The sequence below is a fragment of the Lissotriton vulgaris genome, chromosome 3_1, assembly GCF_964263255.1.
Source record: "Lissotriton vulgaris chromosome 3_1, aLisVul1.2, whole genome shotgun sequence".
NCBI classification, from domain to species: Eukaryota; Metazoa; Chordata; class Amphibia; order Caudata; family Salamandridae; genus Lissotriton; species Lissotriton vulgaris.
In genome coordinates this window covers 989,319,911-989,342,988 of record NC_141689.1, presented here as the reverse complement: position 1 = coordinate 989,342,988, position 23,078 = coordinate 989,319,911, and the positions used below count along the sequence as shown (strand labels likewise).

The 23,078-nt window shown below is 50.4% G+C and overlaps 1 protein-coding gene across 2 annotated transcripts in view; it reads right to left on the bottom strand.

Moving 5' to 3' along the window:
- Window positions 1-23,078, bottom strand: part of KDM4C (lysine demethylase 4C) — a 2,012,700-nt gene that overhangs the window by 31,487 nt on the left and 1,958,135 nt on the right. For both annotated transcript variants that reach the window (XM_086961357.1, XM_086961358.1), the window contains one exon: window positions 4,215-4,307. In XM_086961357.1, coding sequence (XP_086817483.1) covers window positions 4,215-4,307 — 93 coding nt within the window. The remainder of the gene's footprint in view (window positions 1-4,214; window positions 4,308-23,078) is intronic.

Genomic DNA, 23,078 nt, shown 5'->3' with positions numbered 1-23,078 from the left:
CGCCCTGATGTTCCAGCCACTGCCAGAGGCGTAGCCTCCTGGCAAAGGGTCCACGACCCCACCCTGCCCTGTTTGTTGCAGTACCACATGGAGGTGGTGTTGTCCGTGAACACCTGCACTACACTCCCGCTGACAAAGGGGAGGAATGCCTTCAGTGCTAGACGAATCGCCCGCAGCTCCAACAGGTTGATATGGAGCCGGGACTCCGCCGGAGACCAGAGGCCTCTGATCTCCGCCTCTCCCATGTGGCCTCCCCAGCCCTGGAGGGACGTGTCTGTCACAACTACGTGCTCCAGTTGGGGAAGGGAGAGGGATCTGCCGTTGACCCAATCGCGGTCCGTGAGCCACCACTGCAGCTGACTCGCAGTGCCCTCCGAGATCAGGACATGGTCGGACAGGCTGCCCTGATGCTGGGCCCACTGAAACTTCAGGTCCCACTGCAGAGCCCGCATCCGCCACCGTGCGTGATGCACCAGAAGGATGCAGGAGGCCATCAGCCCCAGAAGCCGCAGCGTCAACCTGACCGAAACTCGGGATAAAGGCCGGAAGATCGGAATCAGAGCCTGTATATCCCGAACCCGCTGTTCGGGCGGGTAAAACCGAAACTGCGCCGAGTCGAGAACCGCTCCAATTAAAAGGAGCTTCTGAGAGGGGCACAGGTGTGACTTCGGCACATTGATGGAAAATCCCAGCTGGAGCAGGAGATCCGCCGTAGTCTGGAGGTGGCTGACGACTGTCTGGGGTGAGCCCGCCTTCAACAACCAGTCGTCGAGGTAGGGGAAGACTGAGACCCCCAACCTGCGCAGATGAGCTGCGACCACCGCCATCCCCTTCGTGAACACCCGTGGGGCGCTGGTAAGGCCGAAGGGGAGCACGGTAAACTGAAAGTGCTCGTGGCCTACCGTGAACCGCAGGTAACGCCGGTGAGCCGGCAGGACGGGGATGTGGAAATACGCGTCCTGCAAGTCCAACGCTACCATCCAGTCTCCTGGGTCTAGGCCAGCTAAGACCTGAGCCAGAGTCAGCATTTTGAACTTCTCCTTCCGGAGGAAGCCGTTGACGTTCCTCAGATCCAAGATAGGGCGTAGGCCCCCTTTGCCCTTCTTGGGTACCAGAAAGTAGTGGGAGTAGCAACCACGTCCTACTTCTGGCCCAGGAACGCGCTCGATGGCCCCCTTGGCCAAGAGGGCCGAAACTTCCTCCTGCAGGAGCCGCAAGTGATCCCCCGATACTCGGTGGTGTTGCAGTGGCATGGCTTGAAGAGTCGTCTCGAAGGGGAGGGAGTAGCCCCTCCGGACGATCTGCAGCACCCACCTGTCCGAAGTGACCGTGCGCCAGTGAGAGTGGTGATGGCGAACCCTGCCTCCCACTGGCGTCACATGGGCCGAAAAGCACGGACTAGGAGGGTTTAGAGGTGGATGCCGCGGGGGCAGGTGTGGACTGACTTCGCCTGGTTCCCCGACCGCTTCCTCGGCGGTTTTCACGGCCGCCGCCGTGCTGGACGATAGTCTGCGGCGAGTGGCTGGCGGCACGTGTGGGGGCGCCCCTTTCCTGGCCACGAAAGGAGCGAAAGGCACCCATTTGCTGGCGCGGGCCAAGAGGCCCAAGGACTTGGCCGTAGCCCCGGAGTTCTTAAAGCGCTCAAACGTGTGGTCTGCCTTGTCGCCAAAGAGGCGACGGCCATCGAACGGCATGTCCATCAGAGTGTTCTGGACATCAGCCGAAAAATTGGCGGACCTCAGCCAGGCGTGGCGTCTCACCGCCACTGTCGTAGCCATCGCTCTGCCTAGCGAGTCGGTAGTATCCAGCCCACACCTGATTGAATACTTGGCTGCATCTCGGCCCTCCACAAGGGCTTGTCCGAGTTTGGCCCGTACCTCCAACTGGCACTCTGGCAGCACTTCCGCCACCGTTTTCCACAGAGAGTGGGCGTAGCGGCCCAAGAGGCATGCGGTGTTGGAAGACCGCAGTCCCAAACTAAGGGAGGAGAATATTTTCTTTCCATAATTCTTGTACCACTTGGATTCCCTGTCCGGCGGGGCCGTCGGGAATGCGGTCTGTGAATTAGAGGCCTGGATGACCAGACTGTCGGGGGTGGGGTGGGAGGATAGGAAACATGGGTCGCCCGGAGCCGGGCGGTGGTGTCTGGCCACGTTCCTATCTACGGGCTAACCCGTAGCGGGCCTGGACCAAGTGCCCAAAAGAACGTCAGTCAAGGCCTCATTAAAAGGCAGCAGAGGCTCAGACGAGCAGGACTGTGGTTTAAGGACCTCTGTGAGGAGGTTAGTCCTCACGGCCGCGACGGGGAGCTCAAGGCCCAAGGCCTTGGCAGCCCTCATCAACACCACACCATAGGTAGCTCCCTCCTCCGAAGCCAAGGTAGGAGGAGAGACAAACCCAGTGTCTGGAGAGGTGTCCAGGCCACTGGCCTCCCCAAGGTCTCCTGCCCAGTCCATATTAGACTGACACTCCTTGGTCAGAGGGTCCTCAGACCCCTCCCAATCCTCCTCATCACCCATCTCCTGAGATTCAGGGTTGTAATTGAATGAGGTCGGTTCATAGAAGTAAAAATCTCCAAACTGCGTCGGGTGCGGCGCCAATAGGCGCCGTCCCGACGTCGGAACCGAAGTAAGGGAGGTATCGGGGGCGGCGCCGCCCGAGGACGGCGCCGGAGGTGACACCAGACGGATCCAGAGCCCGAGGAAGGCCCAGCGGCGTCCTGCGGCGCCGGGCCCGAAGGCGCCGGTGCCGCTGTTCCCTGCGGCGCCGGGCCCGAGGGCACAGGCTGTGTCCGGATCATGGGGCCCTGCGGCACCGGGCCCGAAGGCGCCGGCGGCGTCGGGGCCGAAGCACCAAACGGCGTCGGGGTCGAAGCCCCCGACCCACTAGGGCACCCAGACGGGTCCGCTGGGCCCGGAGGCGCTGCGGAGCCCGTCGGAGGAGAAAGGGACCTCATGGCCATGAGGAAACGCTCAATCTCCTCCGGCGTCACGTTCAGCCGAGGGTCCGGAGGGTATGGGGCCGGACGCGACGCCCGCGACTCCCGAGGAGCCGCGTGGGCGGTGTCACCCGAACCCCCGGCCGCATCGCGCGAGCGTTGGGGGGGGAGTCAGAAGAGCGATGATGCCTCTTCAACTTCTTGTGTTTCTTACCTGACGACTTGGACCCAGAGGAGTGGTGCCGACTCCCGGAGCTGTGACGGCTCCGTCCCCGCGACCTGTCCCTCGACCTCCCGTGGGACCGGGACCTCACACGGCGCGGGGCCGACTGCTGGAGTTCGAGCCGCCTGCGGGACCGCTCCCGCCTGGCTTTCCTCGAAAGGGCCCGACAGTTGGGGCAGGCCTCGTCGTCGTGGTCGACGCCCAAACACGTCAGGCACAGGTGGTGAGGATCCGTGACCAACATGGTGCGGTCGCACTCGTCGCCATGCTTGAAGCCGGGCATCCCTACGGCACCGTCGGAGTCGTTAAGACTTCGAAAAGGATCAAAATGATCACCAAAAAGTTAGTCAAAAATTGACTTGGGTAACTGCTCTTTCCAGATCTGCGCTGGCTGGCGCGGAAAAAAGAAGAACTGACGTCAGCACGCGGAGGCGGCGAACGAAGTACTCCGACGACGTCATCACGGCGCCCACGACGCCGACGACGGACGCGGAGCCACAGACGACTCCTACCGACGCGCAAGGGTACTGCTACGCAAAAGTTTCCGGATCCAGTCTGACGCCTGGGGATATTCTAAGGTAAGGAATCTATCACTAACGTGTCTCTTTCAGATAAGGAACATCAAGATAAAGATGTACACCAATTATACACTTCCTTCTGACACAAGGAGAATTATTAACAGCAACTTATGGCTTTAAATCATTGATCCTTAAGTGGGGTAAACATAGGGAATATTGACCTAGTAACTTGGCAAACGGTTGTTCCTGCCTAGAACAACAGATACATTAAATAACACAGTACATTTTTGTCAAGCATTTTCTTCCTACCAACATCAGAAGTTTATTGGATATTGAAAAATGTGGACTCCCACCCCCAACATAGTGATAGGGAAAATAAACATGATAAATATAAGTTTCATAAGATTTAATTTTAAATTGGTTTTGTTCATGTTTTATGCAAAATAAAGAGCATTGCAATCAATCAAGTATGCTGAAAAAGACTTCATTGGTGTAATTATTTGAAAAAAGAAAAGTTAGATCGACAACTACTTACATAACGTGACTGAATTCGTTTAGGTAGCTCTTCTTCCAGTGTATAGATTTCCCCTCTTGTGGTGGCACTCTGTGAACCATCTTCAAATTCAACCTAATATAAAGACAATACAATAAGAGCACACCTAAAATGGTTTCATCATTTACAATTCAACTAAATTACCATCATTTTTTCAGTGACTGTAAACCTGAATATTCAAATGGGTACTTCAAGGTCCAAAAAGATCCCCATTACCTAAGGAGCTCCCCAGGGTTTCTAACTGCCCCTTTTCAGCGTAAACATCTACATTGATTTGATTTGATTGGGGGATTTATAGAGCGCACGAATACCCACGGGCGTCTTGGAGCTAATGATCTGAGCTGCAGAAGTGAAAGAGCCTTGCGTCCTGCAATAGTGGACTAAGCTGAGAAAAGCCAAGTTTTCAGGTTTTTCCGAAAGGCCAACAGTGAGGGGCTGTTTTTTAATTCCATCAGTAGCATGTTCCATGTTTTTGCTGTGTTTAGTAGGAAGCTTCTTCCCCCCCAACGTAGTTGTTTAAATCTGGGGGTTATGAGAAGCTTAGCATTACTCGATCTTAGTGACCTGGATGGTTCGTATGGTTTTAGATTTCTCTTTAGGAAGTGAGAGCCCGATCCATGCAGTGTTTTGTAGGCCAGGCAAGCTGATTTAACCCTTTCGCTGCGGTGGCTATTCCGCCGCAGCGCTAACAGGGCGGGGCGGCCGCGCGGCGGCCGCATGCTGGTGACAGAACCGCTCCGTCACCAGCCGCGGTTGAGCTGTGCTCGTGACGGAGCGGTTTCGTCATGGCCCGCCCCGCTCAATAGAACGCGCCGCGCAGGCGCGGCGGCCGGGCCATGACGGAACCGCTCCGTCATCAGCACAGCGCCAGCGCGGCTGATGACGGAGCGGTTCCGTCATCAGCAGGGGAGGGGTTAAACTTGATTCTTTTATCTATAGGGAGCCAGTGTAGACCACTCATTTTTTGGGCCACTGGTTCGAACCTAGGAATGTTCAGTACCAGCCTTGCTGCTGCGTTCTGCATCCGCTGGAGTTTTGCTAATAGCTGTTTTTTTAACCCTGCATAAAGTGCATTTCCATAACGAATAGTTTCTTACCTGTCGGTGTAGTTTTGCAGCTTGAAGATCTTTCTGGATTCACTATGCTGTGCATATTCCGCGGTCGGTCTTGTGGTTGGGTCCGGATTCGTAGTCTTTTCTTTGTTTTTTTTTGTTTTTTTTTGTAGCCCTTGTGGGCGTCGGCGTCACACCTCCTCGGGCGCATTTCCGGTGACGTCGGCATGCTTCCTGCGGAAGCTCCCACTCTTGGGCGCCATCTTCGGATTCTTTTTTCCGTGTTTCCTTCTTTCCCGAAGTCATGGCAATGTTCTATTCAAGGTGATAATTTCTTTACCACATGTCCTTATATTCTGCTACTTCTTCTCCTATCACTTTTTTTTTTTTTTTGACCACCTCTTCTCTCTCCAGCCTCATCTTTCTGGCGGAGGTGGGTGGGTTCGCTAGTGAATCCAGAAAGATCTTCAAGCTGCAAAACTACACCGACAGGTAAGAAACTATTCGTTTTGCAGCGTGAATCTTTCTGGATTCACTATGCTGTGCATAGATTTCGTAGCGGTATCTCACTTCCGTGGTGGCTGGGTGGAAGATGAGCTCTGGTTTCTGAATATATGCTGGAGCACCCTTTGTCCGACTTGTGCTTCCTTGTTCATCTGAACATCCACGCAATAGTGCTTCGTGAATGTGTGCACCGAAGCCCATGTCGCTGCCAGGCATATGTCCTGTATGGGTGTATTGGCCAGGAAAGCTATTGTAGCCCCCTTTTTCCTAGTGGAGTGGGCGCGTGCCCCCTCCGCTAGTTCTTCTCCTGCCCTTTTGTGGCAGAGTTGGATAGTTTGCGCGATCCATCGTGCAATAGTGTTCTTAGTTACTGCCTTGCCCATGTAACTGTTGGCGAACGACACAAAGAACTGTTTCATTTTCCTGTGTCCTTTTGTCCTTTCGATGTAATGCATGACCGCCCTTCTGGCGTCCAGGGTATGCAGGGCTCGCTCTGCGCTAGTGGTTGGTTTTTGGAAAAAACTCGGTATCTGAATGGACTGGTTCATGTGGAACCTGGACACCACCTTCGGCATGAAATGTGGGTCGGTCCTCATCACCACCCTGTCATTGTGTATTTGTAAGTATGGCTCCTGAAGCGTCAACGCTTGCAGTTCGCTCACTCTGCGTAAGGATGTAATTGCAACCAGGAAAGCAGTTTTCATGGTTAGCATCTTCAAAGAGGCCTTGTGAAGCGGCTCAAAGGGCTCCTTCATGAGTTCCGTCAGGACCACGTTTAAGTTCCATGCCGGTGGTGGCACCCGCTTGGGTGGTGCAATCCTCTTTGCTCCTTCGAGGAACCTCTTTACAACTTGTGATGTGAAGAAGCTTCTGCCCATCTCACCCCTTGTGTATGCCACTATAGCCGCCAGGTGGACTCTCAAGGAGGACGAGCTGAGCTTTTTGTCCAGCAAGTGTGTCAGGTACTTCAGTACCGTGGAATCCTTCTTCATTTTATTGTGAAGTTTCTCCCTCCTGCACCACATCGTGAACCTTTTCCACTTTGCGACATAACACTTCCTTGTGCTGGGCCTTCGTACCTCCCGAAGGACCCTGAGGGTGTTCTCAGGTAGTTTCAAATGTGCGAATTCGATGTCCTCAGGAGCCATGCTACTAGGCTTAGGCTCTCTGGTTCTGGGTGCAGCACCTCTCCGTTCTGCATGGAGAGCAGGTCCTTTCTCCTGCTGAATCTGTGGGGCGCACACTGCGCCATCTCCATGATCTGCGAGTACCATGTTTGCCTCGCCCACTGTGGCGCGACCAGTATCAGGGTCATCTTGCTTGCCCTGCACTTGCTCAGCACTCTGTGAATCAGTGGTATCGGGGGAAAAGCGTATGCAAATTTCCCGGACCAGTCTATCCATAGGGCATTCCCAAGGGACCCCTCTTCGTGTTATCTGGATGCGAAGTTTCGGCATTTCGCATTTTGGCGTGTTGCAAACAGGTCCACCGATGGTGTCCCCCACCTGTTGAACAGCCTCCTCGTCTCCTGAGCATTGAGCTCCCACTCGTGGGATGCCGAGGTCTGTCTGCTCAGCCAGTCTGCTTGAATGTTCTCCTTGCCTAGTAGGTGTATGGCTATCAAGTCTATCTGGAGAGGGATGGCCCACCTCCATATCTCCTGCGCCAGCGTCGAAAGCGTTGTCGACTGTGTTCCACCCTGTTTGTTGATGTAGAACATCGCCGTGGTGTTGTCCGTCTGTAGCAACACCCTCTGCCTGTACAGTCTTGTCTGGAAGGCTTTCAGTGCAAGGAAGATTGTCTTCAGTTCTAGGTAATTGATGTGTTTTGCTGCATCTGCTGGCGACCAAAGGCCCCTCACTTTGAGTTCCTCCATGTGAGCGCCCCATCCCTTCAGGGATGCGTCCGTGGTGATGGTCACTGTCGGAGTTGGGAGTGTAAGTGGCTGTCCCCTCGTTAGGTTCTCCAGGGTCCACCATGCCATCTCCTTCTGCACTGCGTGCGTCACCACCACAAGATCCTCCCAACTGCCCGAAGCCTGTGACCATTGTTCCTGCAGCCATTCTTGCATGGGTCTCATGTGGAGCCGCACATTCGGCACTAGGTGGATGCATGATGCCATCATGCCCATGATCTTGCTCGCAGTCCTCACTGTCCGAGCTTGCCCCTTCCGGTATAGGCGAGTTTCCTTGACCAGTGCCCTTGCTCTCTTCTCGCTGGGGAACACTTTGCCCTGTACGGTGTTGATCTCTGCCCCCAGGAAGATCTTCACTTGCTCCGGCTCCATTGATGATTTCTTCCAATGCACGGAGAACCCCAAGTGTATGAGTGTTCTCGCCACTGTATGTGCATGCTGCTTGCACTTCTGGTACGAGCTTGCTTTTACTAGCCAGTCGTCGAGGTAAGGGTATACGTGTATCCCCTGTCTTCGTAAGTGCGCTGCGACTGCCGCGAGGCACTTCGTGAATACCCTCGGTGCTGATTTTAGTCCGAAGGCCAACGTTGTGAACTGGTAGTGGCCTCCTCCGATAGCGAACCTGAGCATATGCTTGTGCTTGTCGTTCATCGGTATGTGTAAGTAGGCGTCCCTGAGGTCTATCGTGACCATGAAGTCTCCGACCTGCAACTGCGGCAGCACCTCCTGCAAGGAGGTCATTTTGAACTTTTGTGTTCTTATGAATTTGTTGAGGAACCTTAGGTCTAGGATGGGTCTCATTTTGTCGTCGACCTTTGGTACTAGGAAGTACGTTGAGTATATTCCCTTGTTCCTCTCCCTGAAGGGGACTCTTTCTATGGCCTTTTTTTGTAGGAGTTCTTGCACTTCTTCCTGAAGTCTCGCCAGCTGTTCTTTTGCTGGTGGCTTCCCCCTTGGTTTTCTGTCTGTTGGTTTTTTCTCCAACTCCAAGCAGTATCCGAATTGAATGATGTTTAGGATCCATTTGTCTGATGTTATGTCTCTCCATTCCTGGAGATAGAACTTTAATCTTCCCCCCACTGGTGTCATGTGGTCGTAGGTCATTAGATTGTCCAGACCCCTTTGTACGTGGTGCCCCCTGGGATCTTTTCTGTGGTCGGGCACCCGGGGGAGTACGAAGTCACTTCGAGGTGGGCTGCTGCCCCCCATTTCTATTCTGGCCACGTCCGTTTCTCCCTCGAAAGGACTGACCCCTTGGTTGGTATTGCCAGGACTGCTTCTGGTGACTTTGCTGAGCCTGCGAGTCTGCCTGGTGCGTCTGCTGGAAGGCCTGGTGCGATGTACCTGGCTGGTTTCCACCTCTTCCGCCGGGCCTCCGTGCCGGGGTGCCTCTTCTGTTGCCTCTGAACTGCAATGCCCCCATGGATCTTGCAGTCTCGTTATCTTTTTTGAGTTGGCACAGTTTGTCGTCAACCGTTGCTCCGAAAAGTGTTTCGCCGTTGAACGGTGTGTTCAGGATACTGTGTTGCACCTCGGGTTTGAACCCTGAGATCCTGAGCCAGGCGTGTCTCCTCTCCGTGACACCCATAATCATTAGCCTGCTGGCGGTGTCTGCTCCGTCCAGGGCCGTCTTAAGGCAAGAATTTGCCGCGTTCTTCCCTTCTTCGACCAATTTTTCGGCCTTCTGCCTGGCCTCCTGGGGTAGGTCCTTCACCAAGTGCCCCAGTCCCTCCATGATTTGGTAGACGTGCCTGTTTAACAGGGCGTTGGAAATCGCCATGCGCCAGTGGGTCGCGGCATTTCGCTCGATCCTTCTCCCCACCAGATCCATCCTCTTGCTCTCCTTATCCGGCGGTGGGCCCGAGGTAGTAGATACGCTCGCCCTCTTCCTAGCTGTGGCCGTGATAATGGAGTCAGCGGAGACCTCGCCTCGAATGTAGGCCGGGTCCTTCGAGGAGTGCTTGTATTTCTTCTCTGTTCTGGGAGTTACTGCCTTGCATGTAGCGGGCTCCTTGAACGCTTCCTTTCCCTGCGCCAAGACGCTCTCGAGCATCGGGAGGAACTGGCTTCTTGTTTGTGTTGGGAGCAAAGTCTCTAGCAGGAAGTCTGCTTTCTGCTTTTCTTCGTCGAGCTTTAACTTGAATGCAGTCGCGGCAGATTGTATCGCCAAGTTGTATGCCCCGATGTCGTCCGGCGGCGAGGGTCTCGAGGGGTACGAGTCGACCGCCTCCTCCGGGCTCTCGGTGTCGACGTCTAGGTAATCCTCCTCGCGTGGGTCAGAGGTGACCGACTCGTCGTCCACTCTATTGCCCTCTTCGTCCTCGTAGCTGTAATCCTCGTAGGGATTCTCTTCAGCTTCCCGGTCGTCGACCATCTCGTCGCTAGGCACGTGGTCGTCGACATGTTCCTCTTCTTCGTCGACCAGATCTAGCACGGCGTGCTTGGTCTTGTGTGGAATCGTGAACGTACTCATCTCGGCGGCGACCTCCTTCCTTCGCTGCAAGAGGCTCGCCATCTCGGCTTCCAGCCGACGTCTTTTCCTTTCTACCTCGGCCGCGTTCTCGGCTTCGGAACGTTCGGCTCCCCTCTTTGGCGCCTGGCTCGGCGTCGAGGTCTTCGGCGTCGACGGCTTGGACGTCGTACTGGCTTTCGGATTTTTGGACGTTGCCGAGGCTTTAGGGTCTTTCTCCCTCGACGTCGATCGGTCCTTTTCGGCGCCGACCTTCGACGTTTTCTGCTGGTCAACAGCCTTCGGCGCCAGGGACTCCTTCTCCGAGGATCCGCTGTGCCTGCTTGTGGTCGCGGACGGCAGATGTCGCTGCGTCGGCGCCTTCTGGCTCTTGGCCTCGAGCTTTCGAGACTCAGGGTCTCTGGTGTTCTTATGGGACGTCGAGTCTCCTACCTTATCAGGCGTCTTCTCGTAATCGGTCTCTGCGACCGTGTAGCCGTCGTCTTCTGCGGCAGCGTTGTCCTCCTCCTCTGAGGATATCCCCAGCTCGTACAGCGATGGCGTCGGGGACTTTCCTCCGAGGGCGGCGTGTGCTACCCTCTGTCTCTTCCTCACTTGGAGGGTCTTCTGGGCGAAGACGGCGCAGGCGTTGCAGTCCTCGCTTCTGTGCTCTACCGGTAGGCAGAGGTTGCAAACCGGGTGCTGGTCTTTTTGTGCGTACTTGTGTCTGCAGTTCGTGCAGAACTTGAACGGCGTGTTGTCCATCCTCGTGCGTTCAGGCCTCACTGAGCGCGTGGACGTCGACGATCGTCGAAGTTCTCGAGGTTTTCACCTTTTCTCCTCTTCGTCGGTGTTCTGCGAAGTCTTCTCTGGTCTTCTTCTTCCAATATATACTCCAACTTCCACTCTTTTCAGTACTTTCTCCAAAAATGTCTGGAGCCCAACGGGATCGATCCAGACCCGACCGCGGAAAAAAGAATCTGAAGATGGCGCCCAAGAGTGGGAGCTTCCGCAGGAAGCATGCCGACGTCACCGGAAATGCGCCCGAGGAGGTGTGACGCCGACGCACACAAGGGCTACAAAAAAAAAAAAAAACAAAGAAAATACTACGAATCCGGACCCAACCACAAGACCGACCGCGGAATATGCACAGCATAGTGAATCCAGAAAGATTCACGCTGCAAAATCTAATTTTGAGAGGACCAGCAACGTGACCAGGGTTTTGCATGTGTCCGGAGGGATGTATGTCAGCAGCTTCTTGATTAGTTTTAATGTGTACCATACAGGGGATGCAAGTTTGTTTATTTGCGACTTAAAGGTGAGTTTGGAGTCGAATGTAACCCCCAGGTTCTTTACGTTGTCAACTGGCGATGGACATCTTCCGAGGCTGTCGGGCCACCAATTGCTAGACCAGATGTTGGGTTCAGCCCCCAGAAGCATTGCCTCCGATTTGTCGCCATTAAGTTTTAAGCAGTTAGCCTGCATCCAATGACTGGCCTGGCCCATGCATGGAGCCACTAAGTGCTCTACTAACTGATAACAGCATCAAGATTACCAATGTGCCAAAAGACAACTATACCTCCTCCGCTTCAGATAGCCAACGCCTCAAATACCTGCACATCATCCAGACCTGTATGTCCAGCGCCTACCTGAAGTTCAGTACAAGTAAGACAGAATTCCTGTTGTTTGCAAAGAACAACAAATAAGGTACACTGCAAACCTGGCTTAACAACATTAACCTTGATGGCTTCGAACCTCGACTTTCACTGAATGTGAAATGGACCCCCAACCTCACCCTCAAGGAACATACTGCTAAAAAACATACACACTGTCTGGTACCTGCTCTATCTTCTAAAGAAAATGAAACTATTTCTTGCAGAAAGACTTCAGAACAGTCAGAACAGCTGTTTAAACCCCCGTATTTTTGCATACTGATGGTGGCAACGCCAAGCTCCACGGACTCCCAGACTCCACTTTCGCTCCCCTATTGGGCATCTGAGCCACCACAGCACTTCTCATCTGCCTGAAGAATATAATCACATCACCCACATCCTGATGGAACTTTAGTGGGTCCCCTTGTCAAGCTGCTCAATCTTCCAAATCATTTGCATAATTCACAAATTCATCCAACTAGCTGTATATGGAACAGAGTGAAAGGTCCTATTTAAGTCTCTTCTATTTCCACCCTATTCTTGCTTTCAGATTCTTTTACCGTGTTTTAGAAATTTGTTAGACAAGAACTAAAATGTTGGCATTATGTCTGCTTATTTCCTAGGCCGACATATTTGACAGTTTTTAGTTATGGACGATACAATAATATCAAGGACGCGCCGTGCATTAGCCAACATGTTTTAATTGTTTAGATCGAGCCTGGGCAGCGCATGCGCTGCTCTGCCAGGAATGCTGTATTCAGGTAGGAACTTAAAGCTCCGCCTTTTTTCCCTCCCATCTTTTTAATTGGCTCCAGTAACTGTACTTTTTAAATCCTTGCTTTTCATTTGTGAATAGGCTCTGTAGTCCCTCCTTGTAATTGCCTTGTCTATATTTGTAACCCTCTATGAGGACTGGACTTTTTTCTTGTGTTGCTACACCGTCTGTTTTATGTAGTCTGAGCACTATTTCCGTTATTGAGACAGCACTGCCTCTTTAAAGCAGGCTTTAGCGTGGCAACCCTCGTTTTTTTTCTTCAGCGCGTTGCCATGCACACTTTCACTTTCATTATTTTTTTTTTACCGGGCAAGGCGCCCTTCGTTTTAAATGGCGGCTCGCACACACCATTCCCCCATCCATGCCCTTCCTGTAGCTTGTGTTGTTTTTTTACGCAGTGTCTGCTTTATGGTGTTTCCTGCAGGGCACCTTTGTTTTCTATTGCACAGCTTTCCCAAAAAATTTAATTAGATTGCATTTGGTGTTAGTGGTCCTGCCTTTCTGTGTTTTACATTTTTTATTCAGTTCATTAGCACGCAGCACCCTTTCAGTCTGGTGACAAAGTAAACATTACTGTTTCCCCATCAGGTATTAAGCACAAAAACATTTAATATACTTCCTTGGCGGTGGGGGGGAGCCTGCTAGGAAACTAACTTCCTTGGTGATTGGTCATTCTACTTTCGGATATTCAGGGTAGAATTTTTAGGCAACATGAACTCCCCAGGTCGTTTTCCTACAACTCACAGCTCCCTACGAATTTCTTGAGTGTTTGAAAGATCAAGAGAAATATTTACTCACCTGAATTGAAAAACGGATCACTTGCATCGTTTCTTATAATGCCCCCCCATGCATTCATGGCTTAACCAAACAAAACAGAACTTAAGTTGCAGGATTTGTGACGCTCAGTGGGTGTAGTTACTTTCGAGATTTGAAACCTTATGATTTGAGTACCCTCATAGATAAATATACAAACTATGGCTTGAACCTGTGCAAGTGGTGTAACCTGGGGCGCATTCCTTCTATTAGAGTACTGAACCAGTATGATCTATGTAACATTAGATACAATTAACTGCAGTCTGTGTAACATTGGTGATAATTATGAAACTACCACATGTGCTGGTTGTAGCAGTCTGTCCTCATAGGGAGCCTGCATGCATTCCTTAATCTTAGACACTGGTTTTCTGTACCCCTCTCTATAACTGTGTACATTAAGATATCACTATTAAGCAAAGCACACACCCCTATGGTCCGCACAGAGTCTTTTGGGACTCTCTGGTAAAAGATGGCTTGCACAAAGCTAAATAAATGTCAGGATTCCTGGTAGCTGCCACAGTGATATTTCTAATATATTGTTTACTGCTAACTCAACCAGTCCTGGTTTCCTCAAGCACCACCCCCCTGCATGTGGTTTCAGATCTCCATTTAGAGCTTCCCCCAAACGTATTTTGATTTAATTGTGTTCCCATGAGTTGCTTTTATTGCAAAACTTGACCACTTACTGGCCTTACAGCTTCTGTCAATGAAGTCATATCGGTTGGAGGGATTTTTAAAGGGCTGTAGTAAATTGTCACCTCCCTGGGCATGTTTGGGTCCTGAGTGCCTTGCGTTTTCTGCACCATCACCGGATAGAGTTCCGTTTCACCTACTGCATGGTTTGCTCCCTTTTCGCCTGTAAATTAAGTGGTTCCAGAGGAGTTATATAGAATTTGTCATCTTGCTACATACATATGGTCCGTTTTACAGTTACTAAATGAACTCTATGTGCTGTGTAGTTAACGGTGTTTTATTATATTTAGAAAATATTACCGATCCAGTGTGGATTTGGCATGTATTTGGAGGGTCGACTGTAGAAATGCTGCTAGTCCTTATTTGTCTGTTAAATTAGTACCTGTAATGAATGTATTTTTGATTACTTTGGTAATGACATATTGCGTTACCTTATTCTACATTAGGGTTTTGACTGTAAAGCCTCCATTCAAGATTGAATGTCTTAATGCCCTTCATTGAGTGCGCTGCTTTTGTGCCTCCATCCTTAATGTGTCTGTCAGTGATCACTGTTATAAGGTGTCTACTTTAGTGTGCCTCTCCATGATCACTTCGAGGAGTTGCCTTCTTCTTTAATGTGCCAGTCATCAGGTGTGGGAAGCTGCCTCCTTCCTTAACGTGTATTTCTTTCACCGCACAAACCCCTGACAGACTTCACAAACACACCACACACACACACAGATGCACCACATTACATACATGAGGAATCCCACACAAACCCATTTAGTCTCCTAAAACACGAATTTCCAACACATACACATAATCCTTTCCCGCATGCCTGCAAGAAGAGAAAGGCGGGCCGGAATCAGCCACGCCACAGGTATGGTGGGCGCACCGTCCCCCCCCCCTCTTTATGGTGGAGGCAAGCCTGTCGCGCTACAATGACGCAACATGCACGCCTTGAAGCAGATTGGACCTCGGGCCTCCTTGACCCGGAAGTGAAAGAATCACTTCCGGGTCACCAGGGAGCAAAGGACAGGCCGGTTAGAACCGGCCTGGCAGGTAAGGGGTTAAAGGCCAGGGAGAGCGAGTCTCTGCCTCTTTAACTCATAGAGAGGCTGTAATTGTTTTTCTTGTCTTTTCTTTTTCCCTACAGGCTTGGATACCCGTTGTGCCGAGTTGGGAGCATCGGCGTTCGAGGAGAGGCAGGTTTCCATCGACGTGGCTGGATCGCCGGGAGACATTTTCCTTTCTGTTTCCCCTGCAGGCAGCATTCGGGGAGGATAGCGCTATGCTTGCGGAGGTGTCAGAGTTGGGAGCATCGGCGCCGCAGGAGAGGCGGGTTTCCATCGACGTGGCAGGATCGCCGGGAGCAATTTTCCTTTTGTTTCCCCGGCAGGCCGCATTCGGGGAGGATAGCGCTACACTTGCAGAGGTGCTCGGCGGTGAAGGTGGGGGCAGGGGGACGCGGAGACCGGTGCCCGCTCCATTTGAAAGTATCGGGTTGCGAGAAGCGCACATGGCGCTTCTCTAAGGTACCGCGCGCGCGGGGGGGGCTGCGAGCAGAGAAGCCGGCGCAACTGACTTGATTGCTGTTATCAGGCAGGAGGAAAGCTCCATGCGCCTTTAACCCGCAATTTCCTTTAAAAAAACGGGTGCCAGAGCAGGGATATGACCCTTTGTAGTGGAGCTCAGCGCCTATTGTACACGGTGCCAGTTTATGTGAAGGGGCTGCCCAGGCACAATTAGTTCAGGCAGTTCATCTTGCATGGGAAACTAGCAGGGGCAATTTAAATTAAAACATGTTGAGCATTACGGTGTGCATACAACAAAGGTACAATTTATTCAATCATAGGCAGTTCATCTTATTAAAAGCTAACAAAGGCGGTGTGCATATAAAGGGTGATCTTGAACTAAAGGTGGTAACAGGCCCATTGAGCTATAATTGTGCACTGCTGTGGGAGTACTGTGTTTGCATGCTCACTTTAGGGGGAGGATAAATTCTGTCCTGGTGGCTAGCAGGTTTGCATAAAGGTACAGTACAAAGGAATACAGCTGCAGATTAAGCTGATATCAGGGATATAACATTATCCATGTCATAATTACAGAATCCATATTTCAAAGACTCTCCGCAGTGGCGCATTGGACAGGGCACGAGGACATCACTCACAGAGGTCACAGACAGGCCTGCATTTCACTGCTTCTGTGGGCCGCACGGGCTTGAGATTACTCGCCCAACACCTAGGTTAGCTGGTGTGTCGCAGCTCCAGTTGCATGGTGCTTGCGGCCAGGTTGCGTACCTCCAACAGTGCTCAGGTAAGGACCTGGACAGGTTTCCAGGCCATGCAAATATTGTGGGGAGGCTCTCAGTGAGAGAAAACCCTTAGGTACAGATAGCATTGTGTTCGCAGTGTTATTGCCTATCAGTTTAGAAGTGACCCTGCAATTTGGGCTCAGGAGCTATGGCCAGTAAGCGTGGCGCGAAGTGTTTCCACATGGAGCACATGATGGAATCAATGATGCGCAGGTTGGTGACTATGGATAGGAGATGGGGAAAGGTTGAAAAAAATAGGGCAGAGTCTTACAGAACTCAGAGAAAGAGTTGAAGGGCAGAGTGAGGCGGTGGGGAGGCCTAAGCGTACCATAGTGCCCCCAAAACCCAGGGGTGAATTGGATCTACTCCCCAGGTGGTCAAGGTCATTAGAACTTTATTTCGATTAATACAAATCATAAAAGCGGTCACAGAATTATATTACACACAAAAATATGAAAAACAATTAAAATATTGTCATAATTGATACACAGTATTATACAAATAACATATATAAAATACATAAAAGCAAATCTTGTTAATGAGCATATCTGAAGGTTAAAATTGTCCAAATTCATTAGCAAAGGGATATCATCAATTCATTGGCAGGGGGATATAATCAATTCTCCAAGGGCCTAAGTGCCACTCTCTTATTCTTGTTGTGTACAGCAGCCACCAGGAAGCTAGCAACCCCAAACATCACCTTCGGAGTGCTTAACATTTGTAGAAACATCAGTGCTGGTTTAACCTGAGTAAATCCTGCATCTCTTAATATTGGCACTAGATGTTGCTTCCTGGTTGGCTAGGCCCAGGAAGGGAAAGAACCAGGAAAAAGCCTACGTGCCAGTTCATCATCTGGGTGAGGTCCCTTCGGGCGAGGGTCCCTCAGGGGTTCCATTCACAGCGGTCCCAGTGGTCCCCACAATTATTCCAGTGATCCCCACACCTATCCTAGTGGTGCTCACACCTAGTCCAGTGATCTCTATACCTGTCCCAGTGGTCCCTACACCTTTCACAACGGCCCCGGTAGGGGTGGCCCCTCAGGGTGGTGTCCCGTCAGATGCACCTGGGAGCACCAATCAGGTCCCACAGGAATTAGTGGCACAAATAGCAGCGGTTATCCCTTGGTTAGGGAGGGGAGGGATGTTGCCAGCTTCTGTGGGGGCAAAGGAGGTGGGGAAGACCCTTTGGTTGAGGCTAAAAAAGATGGTGGCAAAGATTATTGCAACACCGGGTGATACGCCGGGCGAGGGGCCAGGTACTCCATCTCTTCACCAACCAAAGGGGGGTTCTTTTGGTAGGAAACAACAAAGATGTGCCATTGAGCAGCCATGGGAAGGACAAGGTGACGGAACCAATTGGAGTTGTTTCAATAGGTAAGGAAGTGACATTACCTTTACTGGGTGTGGGCGAGTCACGCACCGGGAGTGAATATTTGGCCAGGCATGTAACACGGGAAGTGAAAGAATTGGTATGGTCTGGTGCTTACGTTAATATGTTCTCTCTGCTCGTGGACGAAAGGGAAATGGAGAATTCAAGGAAACAGACAGATTGGATGCTTCCTAGTGAATGGCGCAGAAAATTGTTGAAATTCAGGGTAGAGGAGAATTTGAGCAACTGGATTAGGGCTTTTTCAGTATTTATGGCAATAACAGCTGAGCATTCTCCTAACATACAAGCAGAGATGGCTTGTTACCAGGGCAGGATTACAGCGCTGGGACGCTCCTGGGCAGCCATGCGCTATACAAGTCCCAAATTCATTCATTCATTACGATGTCTCATGACAAATATGGGGGCATAGGGTGGAAGGAATATGACAGGAATTTCAGGAAGCCTAGGGCAGCTGAACCATCACTTTCCTGGGACCGAGTCGACACGATCGCATGGTTGGATCAGTTTTGGCCAGGGCAGCCTGGTAACCCAGTGCAAAACTTCAACAGGGGTCACACATTCCAAGCATCTCAGCCCTTTTGGCCAAACCCTTTCTGTAAGGACCAATCCTGGGGTGGCAGCGATAAAGATTGCAAAAGAGTTACGCTTGGGAAGAATAGCTGGTCCTTTTGATAACATCCCTGTGCACACTTTTGTTTGCTCACCCTTTGAAGTGGTCCCCAAGAAAGAGAAGGGGGAGTTCAGGTTGATTCATAATCTGTCAGCCCCTAGAGGCAATTCATTGAATGACGCCATCAATGAGGAAATCTATAGTGTTAAATATGCTTCCTTTGACCAGGCAGTTGATATGCTAAGGGGTCTGGGCCCCGGGGCCTTGCTAGCCAAATCAGATATTGAGTCTGCATTCCGTTTGCTGCCGGTCCATCCTCTAGATTACCACCTTCTGGGTTTTAAATTTCAAGACAAACTCTGCATGGATATGTGCATGCCCATGGGATGCTCCGTTTCCTGCGCTTACTTTGAAAAATTCAGTTCATTTTTGGAATGGGTTTTTGGACAGGCAGGCAATGGGGCACCAATATGTCATGCATTATCTGGATTGTTTTCTTTTTCTGGGGTCAGCGGGCTCCCGGGAGTGTGCTGGGGCATTGCAGGAATTCTGCGTGCTCATGCGGGCCTTCGGGGTTCCCCTGGCGCCTGGGAAGACAGTGGGTTCAGCGACCACAGTAGAATTCCTGGGCATTGATTAAGACTCAGAACAGAGTTGTTTCCGGTTACCTATGAAAAAAATTGAGAAATTTAAGACAGCATTACAACAATGCCTGGCAAAAGATCTCTATTGTTATTCTTAATGCTTTTACAGAATCTCCCTCCCTCCATTTAAATCTGGGTACCATCTGAGACCGTACTATGGTGCACCCCTGGCATGTCCTAGCTAACCAACCTACTTCTGAGAATATGGCTTCCATTAACCCCTTCTACCCAGGTTAACCAGAATGTTCTCTCCCAAGTGCAGGATAAGTATGCTGGGTGGTGCCCTATGCTTTCCCAAAATCTCCTTGACGAAACTCCTGAACTGACTAAGGCAGTTATTCTTATTTTTTCTGTATTGTATTTAATCTAAAATGCCAATAAAAAACTTTTTTTTTTCACAACCAATTTTATTGAGCAAGTAGGCAATAAAATTGTGGCACCCCACAGACCGGAGATCACCACAACAATACAGGTACAGTATATCAAATGAGTAGCAAATGTTCAAGCAGGCACCGAAAATAGGCTCAAAATGAATAAACCCCCAACCCACCCTACCCCCCAACCCCGGCCCCCCCAACTCCCAAAAACTCCCCCCACCCCTCCCCTCCAATAAAAAAAAAAAAAAAAAAAAAAAAAGATAAGGTAACCTTACATAAGCTACAACAGACAGTAGGTCAGTTGAATTTTGCGCTGAGAGTCATACCTATGGCACAACCATTCTCCCGCTCCATCTCACAGGCCATGACAGGTCTCCAAGAAAAACACCATCACACAAGACTGTCGTATGAGGTTGGCCAGGACATGCGTATTTGGATGGCATTTCTGGACGGTTTGAACAGCAGGGTGGTGTGACCCCGGCCCTCCCACTACTTCTGCGGAGTTAAGTTTATGGACTGACGCTGCGGGCAGTGTGGGATTTGGTGCCATACTTGGGAATGAATGAGTGGCACAACATTGGCAAGCATGGTGGGTGGAGTATGGTGTGACAGCCAACTTTGGTTTTCTGGAATTCTATCCCATATGGGTGGCACTCACTATTTACCTCAACATCTGCGTAATCAATCTGTGATTTTCTGGTCAGACAACATGACAGTGGTAGAATGCATCAACCAGCAGGCTGCACAGTGTAAAATGATCCTCCGTTTGTTGAAGGAGATAGTGTTATGTATGACACTGAACATACAGTTTAAGGCAAAACACGTCCCGGGGGTCTTGAATACTGCTGCTGACGCACACTCTCGCTTCAAGATGCAGGTTTTCAGGGAACATCTACCCTCTGCGGAGGCAACCCCGACATTCTACCCAGAAGTACTTTGGCAGATTGGTGCCCCATGTACAGAACCTCGTGGCAGCTAGACCAGCTCCGAGGACCAGGAAAGCTTAAGAAGGGGCGTTTTGGGCTTACTGTGCTTTTTTGGGGACAGGTTGGGTTGAAAGCTGGCATGACACAGGGGCGCTCCTGTGGTATTTAGATAGTTTGAATAAAGAAGGGCGCTCAGCGGCGGCAGCCAGGCGGCATGTGGTGGCTATCTCCTTCTTCGCGCAAATTAAGGGCAGAGGGGACCATACCAATCGTTTAATTGGTAGGAAGGCCCTAAAAGGCTGGAGATGCCTCCAGGGAGCAGCACCAGACACAAGACTCCCAGTAGGGATCGAACTAATAACATCCCTACTGGCAGCTCTGGATGGCATCTGCAGCTCAACATGGGAGGCTTTGCTGTTCAGAGCCGCCTTTTCACTGGCATTTTATGAAGCCTTTAGGATAGGGGAGCTGGTGGCGCAAAATAAACAGGATGTGCAAGGAGGGCTGCAGTTTGAATATGCAAAAGCGCACTAATATCTGTAAGGTAGTCCAAAACAGATCAGGAAGCCCGTGGCGAGGGGATAGTACTCCACCGCGCAAATGATAATCCTTGCTGCCCCGTGACTCAGCTAGAAACATTCCTGCGACAGAGGAAAAGTGCAGTGGGGGGGAGCATTGCTAATACATGCAGATGGGACCCCGCTCACCAGGTTCCAGTTTAAAAGGATCATGGAGATGGCAATAAACAGGGCAGGTTTGGATCCTGGGCGTTATGGAACGCACTCGTTCAGAATAGGGGCTGCCACTGAAGCAACAGCTAGAGGTCTGCACATCAGCAGTGTAAAAAGGATTGGGAGATGGTCCTCCAATTGTTATAAGCGCTATGTGCGGTACACATGCTGTGAGTAGGGCACTTCACACTTGTACGGATGCATGTCCCATCTCTGCTTGCATTTACAGTTTCTCGAACCTGTCACGCAGGGGGGAAACTGGTGGCGGAGCACCAGCAGCAAGATCCAACACAAGGACGGGCACATCCACAGGACACAGGACCACATGTTGCTTGGGTCATTGGCTACTCATATGTAAGACGTATGAATGCAGTATTTCTTTAAGGAAATTACAGACACAGAGTTGAAAATGCCGGCCTTAGGGTGTCTTTTCATGAAAAAGGGGAAAAGGGGGGGGGGGGGGTGGATCTGCCTTAGTCAGTTCAGGAGTTTAGTCAAGGAGATTTTGGGAAAGCATAGGGCACCACCCAGCATAGTTATCCTGCACTTGGGAGGGAACATTCTGGTTAACCTGGGTAGAAGGGGGTTAATGGAAGCCATATTCTCAGAAGTAGGTTGGTTAGCTAGGACATGCCAGGGGTGCACCATAGTACGGTCTCAGATGGTACCCAGATTTAAATGGAGGGAGGGAGATTCTGTAAAAGCATTAAATCACTCAGTAAGGAGGATCAACAATAAAATAGACAAATTGTTCAGGTCTCCTCCACTACAAACAATAGCACACAGGTGTATCAGGGGGGAACCGTGCTTCTTAAAAGACAGGGTTCACATGACTACGGTAGGGAATGATATCTTGTTAGAAAATATAGTCGCTTAGTTGGGAAGTTTTAAGGACAGGGCATTGTTGTATAGCTTTTTAGGACCCTAGTGTAATTTTCCCGATTCATGCCCTTATATAGGTATAATTCACATTACCCTTATATAGGCATAGAAATCATACCCATATTAAGACATACCCCATCTAGTCCAAATACGGCATGGCTACTTCCACTAGTTCCAAAAAGACAACGATTTCTTGGAAAACTATGCTTCAGCAGTCAGGGACATCCCCTTTCTTGAATATTGATTTGTCCTAGAAATCATGGCGTTTTTTAAAGAACTACCATTCCATTGGGGTTCTTTGGTGACATTATTATGTCCGACTTTACATCAAACCAGGCACATTCAAGGTATAAATATTCCCACACTTGCCCTAGCAAACGCACGGTGGTTTGGAGCAGTTCGACTATCTACTTGCCCGACGCATCTCGTTACAGCAAGTGCCGAAGGAAGGCGACCCTCCAGCTGGTGCACTGACAGAGAGGCTGCCTTTCTCTCGCTGAGAATCCAGATCCAGTGTTTCCAAGCTCCCCTCGCGGGTGTTGGGAAATCGAGTCCAGAGACAGAGATACCAGACCTCCTTCATTCTAAACCATTGTACGGAGCTGATTAGACCCTAAGAGAAATCTTGGATAGATTCTTGGCAAAGAAACTAAATCCATACTTACTTCTTCCCTCGTACTAGACTTAGGTTAGGTACATTGGGGTAGGCTTATTTTAGAAGCACCAGTTAAGTACTTTTAGCCTTTGTTATTTATGTATGTATTTTATGGCTTAGAAACCATACCATGCTTTTACAGAATTATTTTATAATGCTCTTCTTGCTGTACGCATTATACTTTACAGCCAGTATTACAATTGTAGCAGTTCATTTCTTTTGCATGAGAAAGAAGACTGTTCAATAAATACTTTTATTGAAAATGCCGCTCTCTCTATTTCTCTGCACCTCTGGTGAAACAAGGCATGCATGATTGACTGAGTAAAATATCTATCTATTGTTTCCACGACTCTGAAGATCAGTTTTATCTTGGGGAAACAAAGTTGTCATGTTTATGCTGTTGTCAGAAACGAATCCCTTCTTGTGGGATGTATGACATTACAACGCATGCTTTTACCACGCATACCTTTACAATGCGGTTTTTAC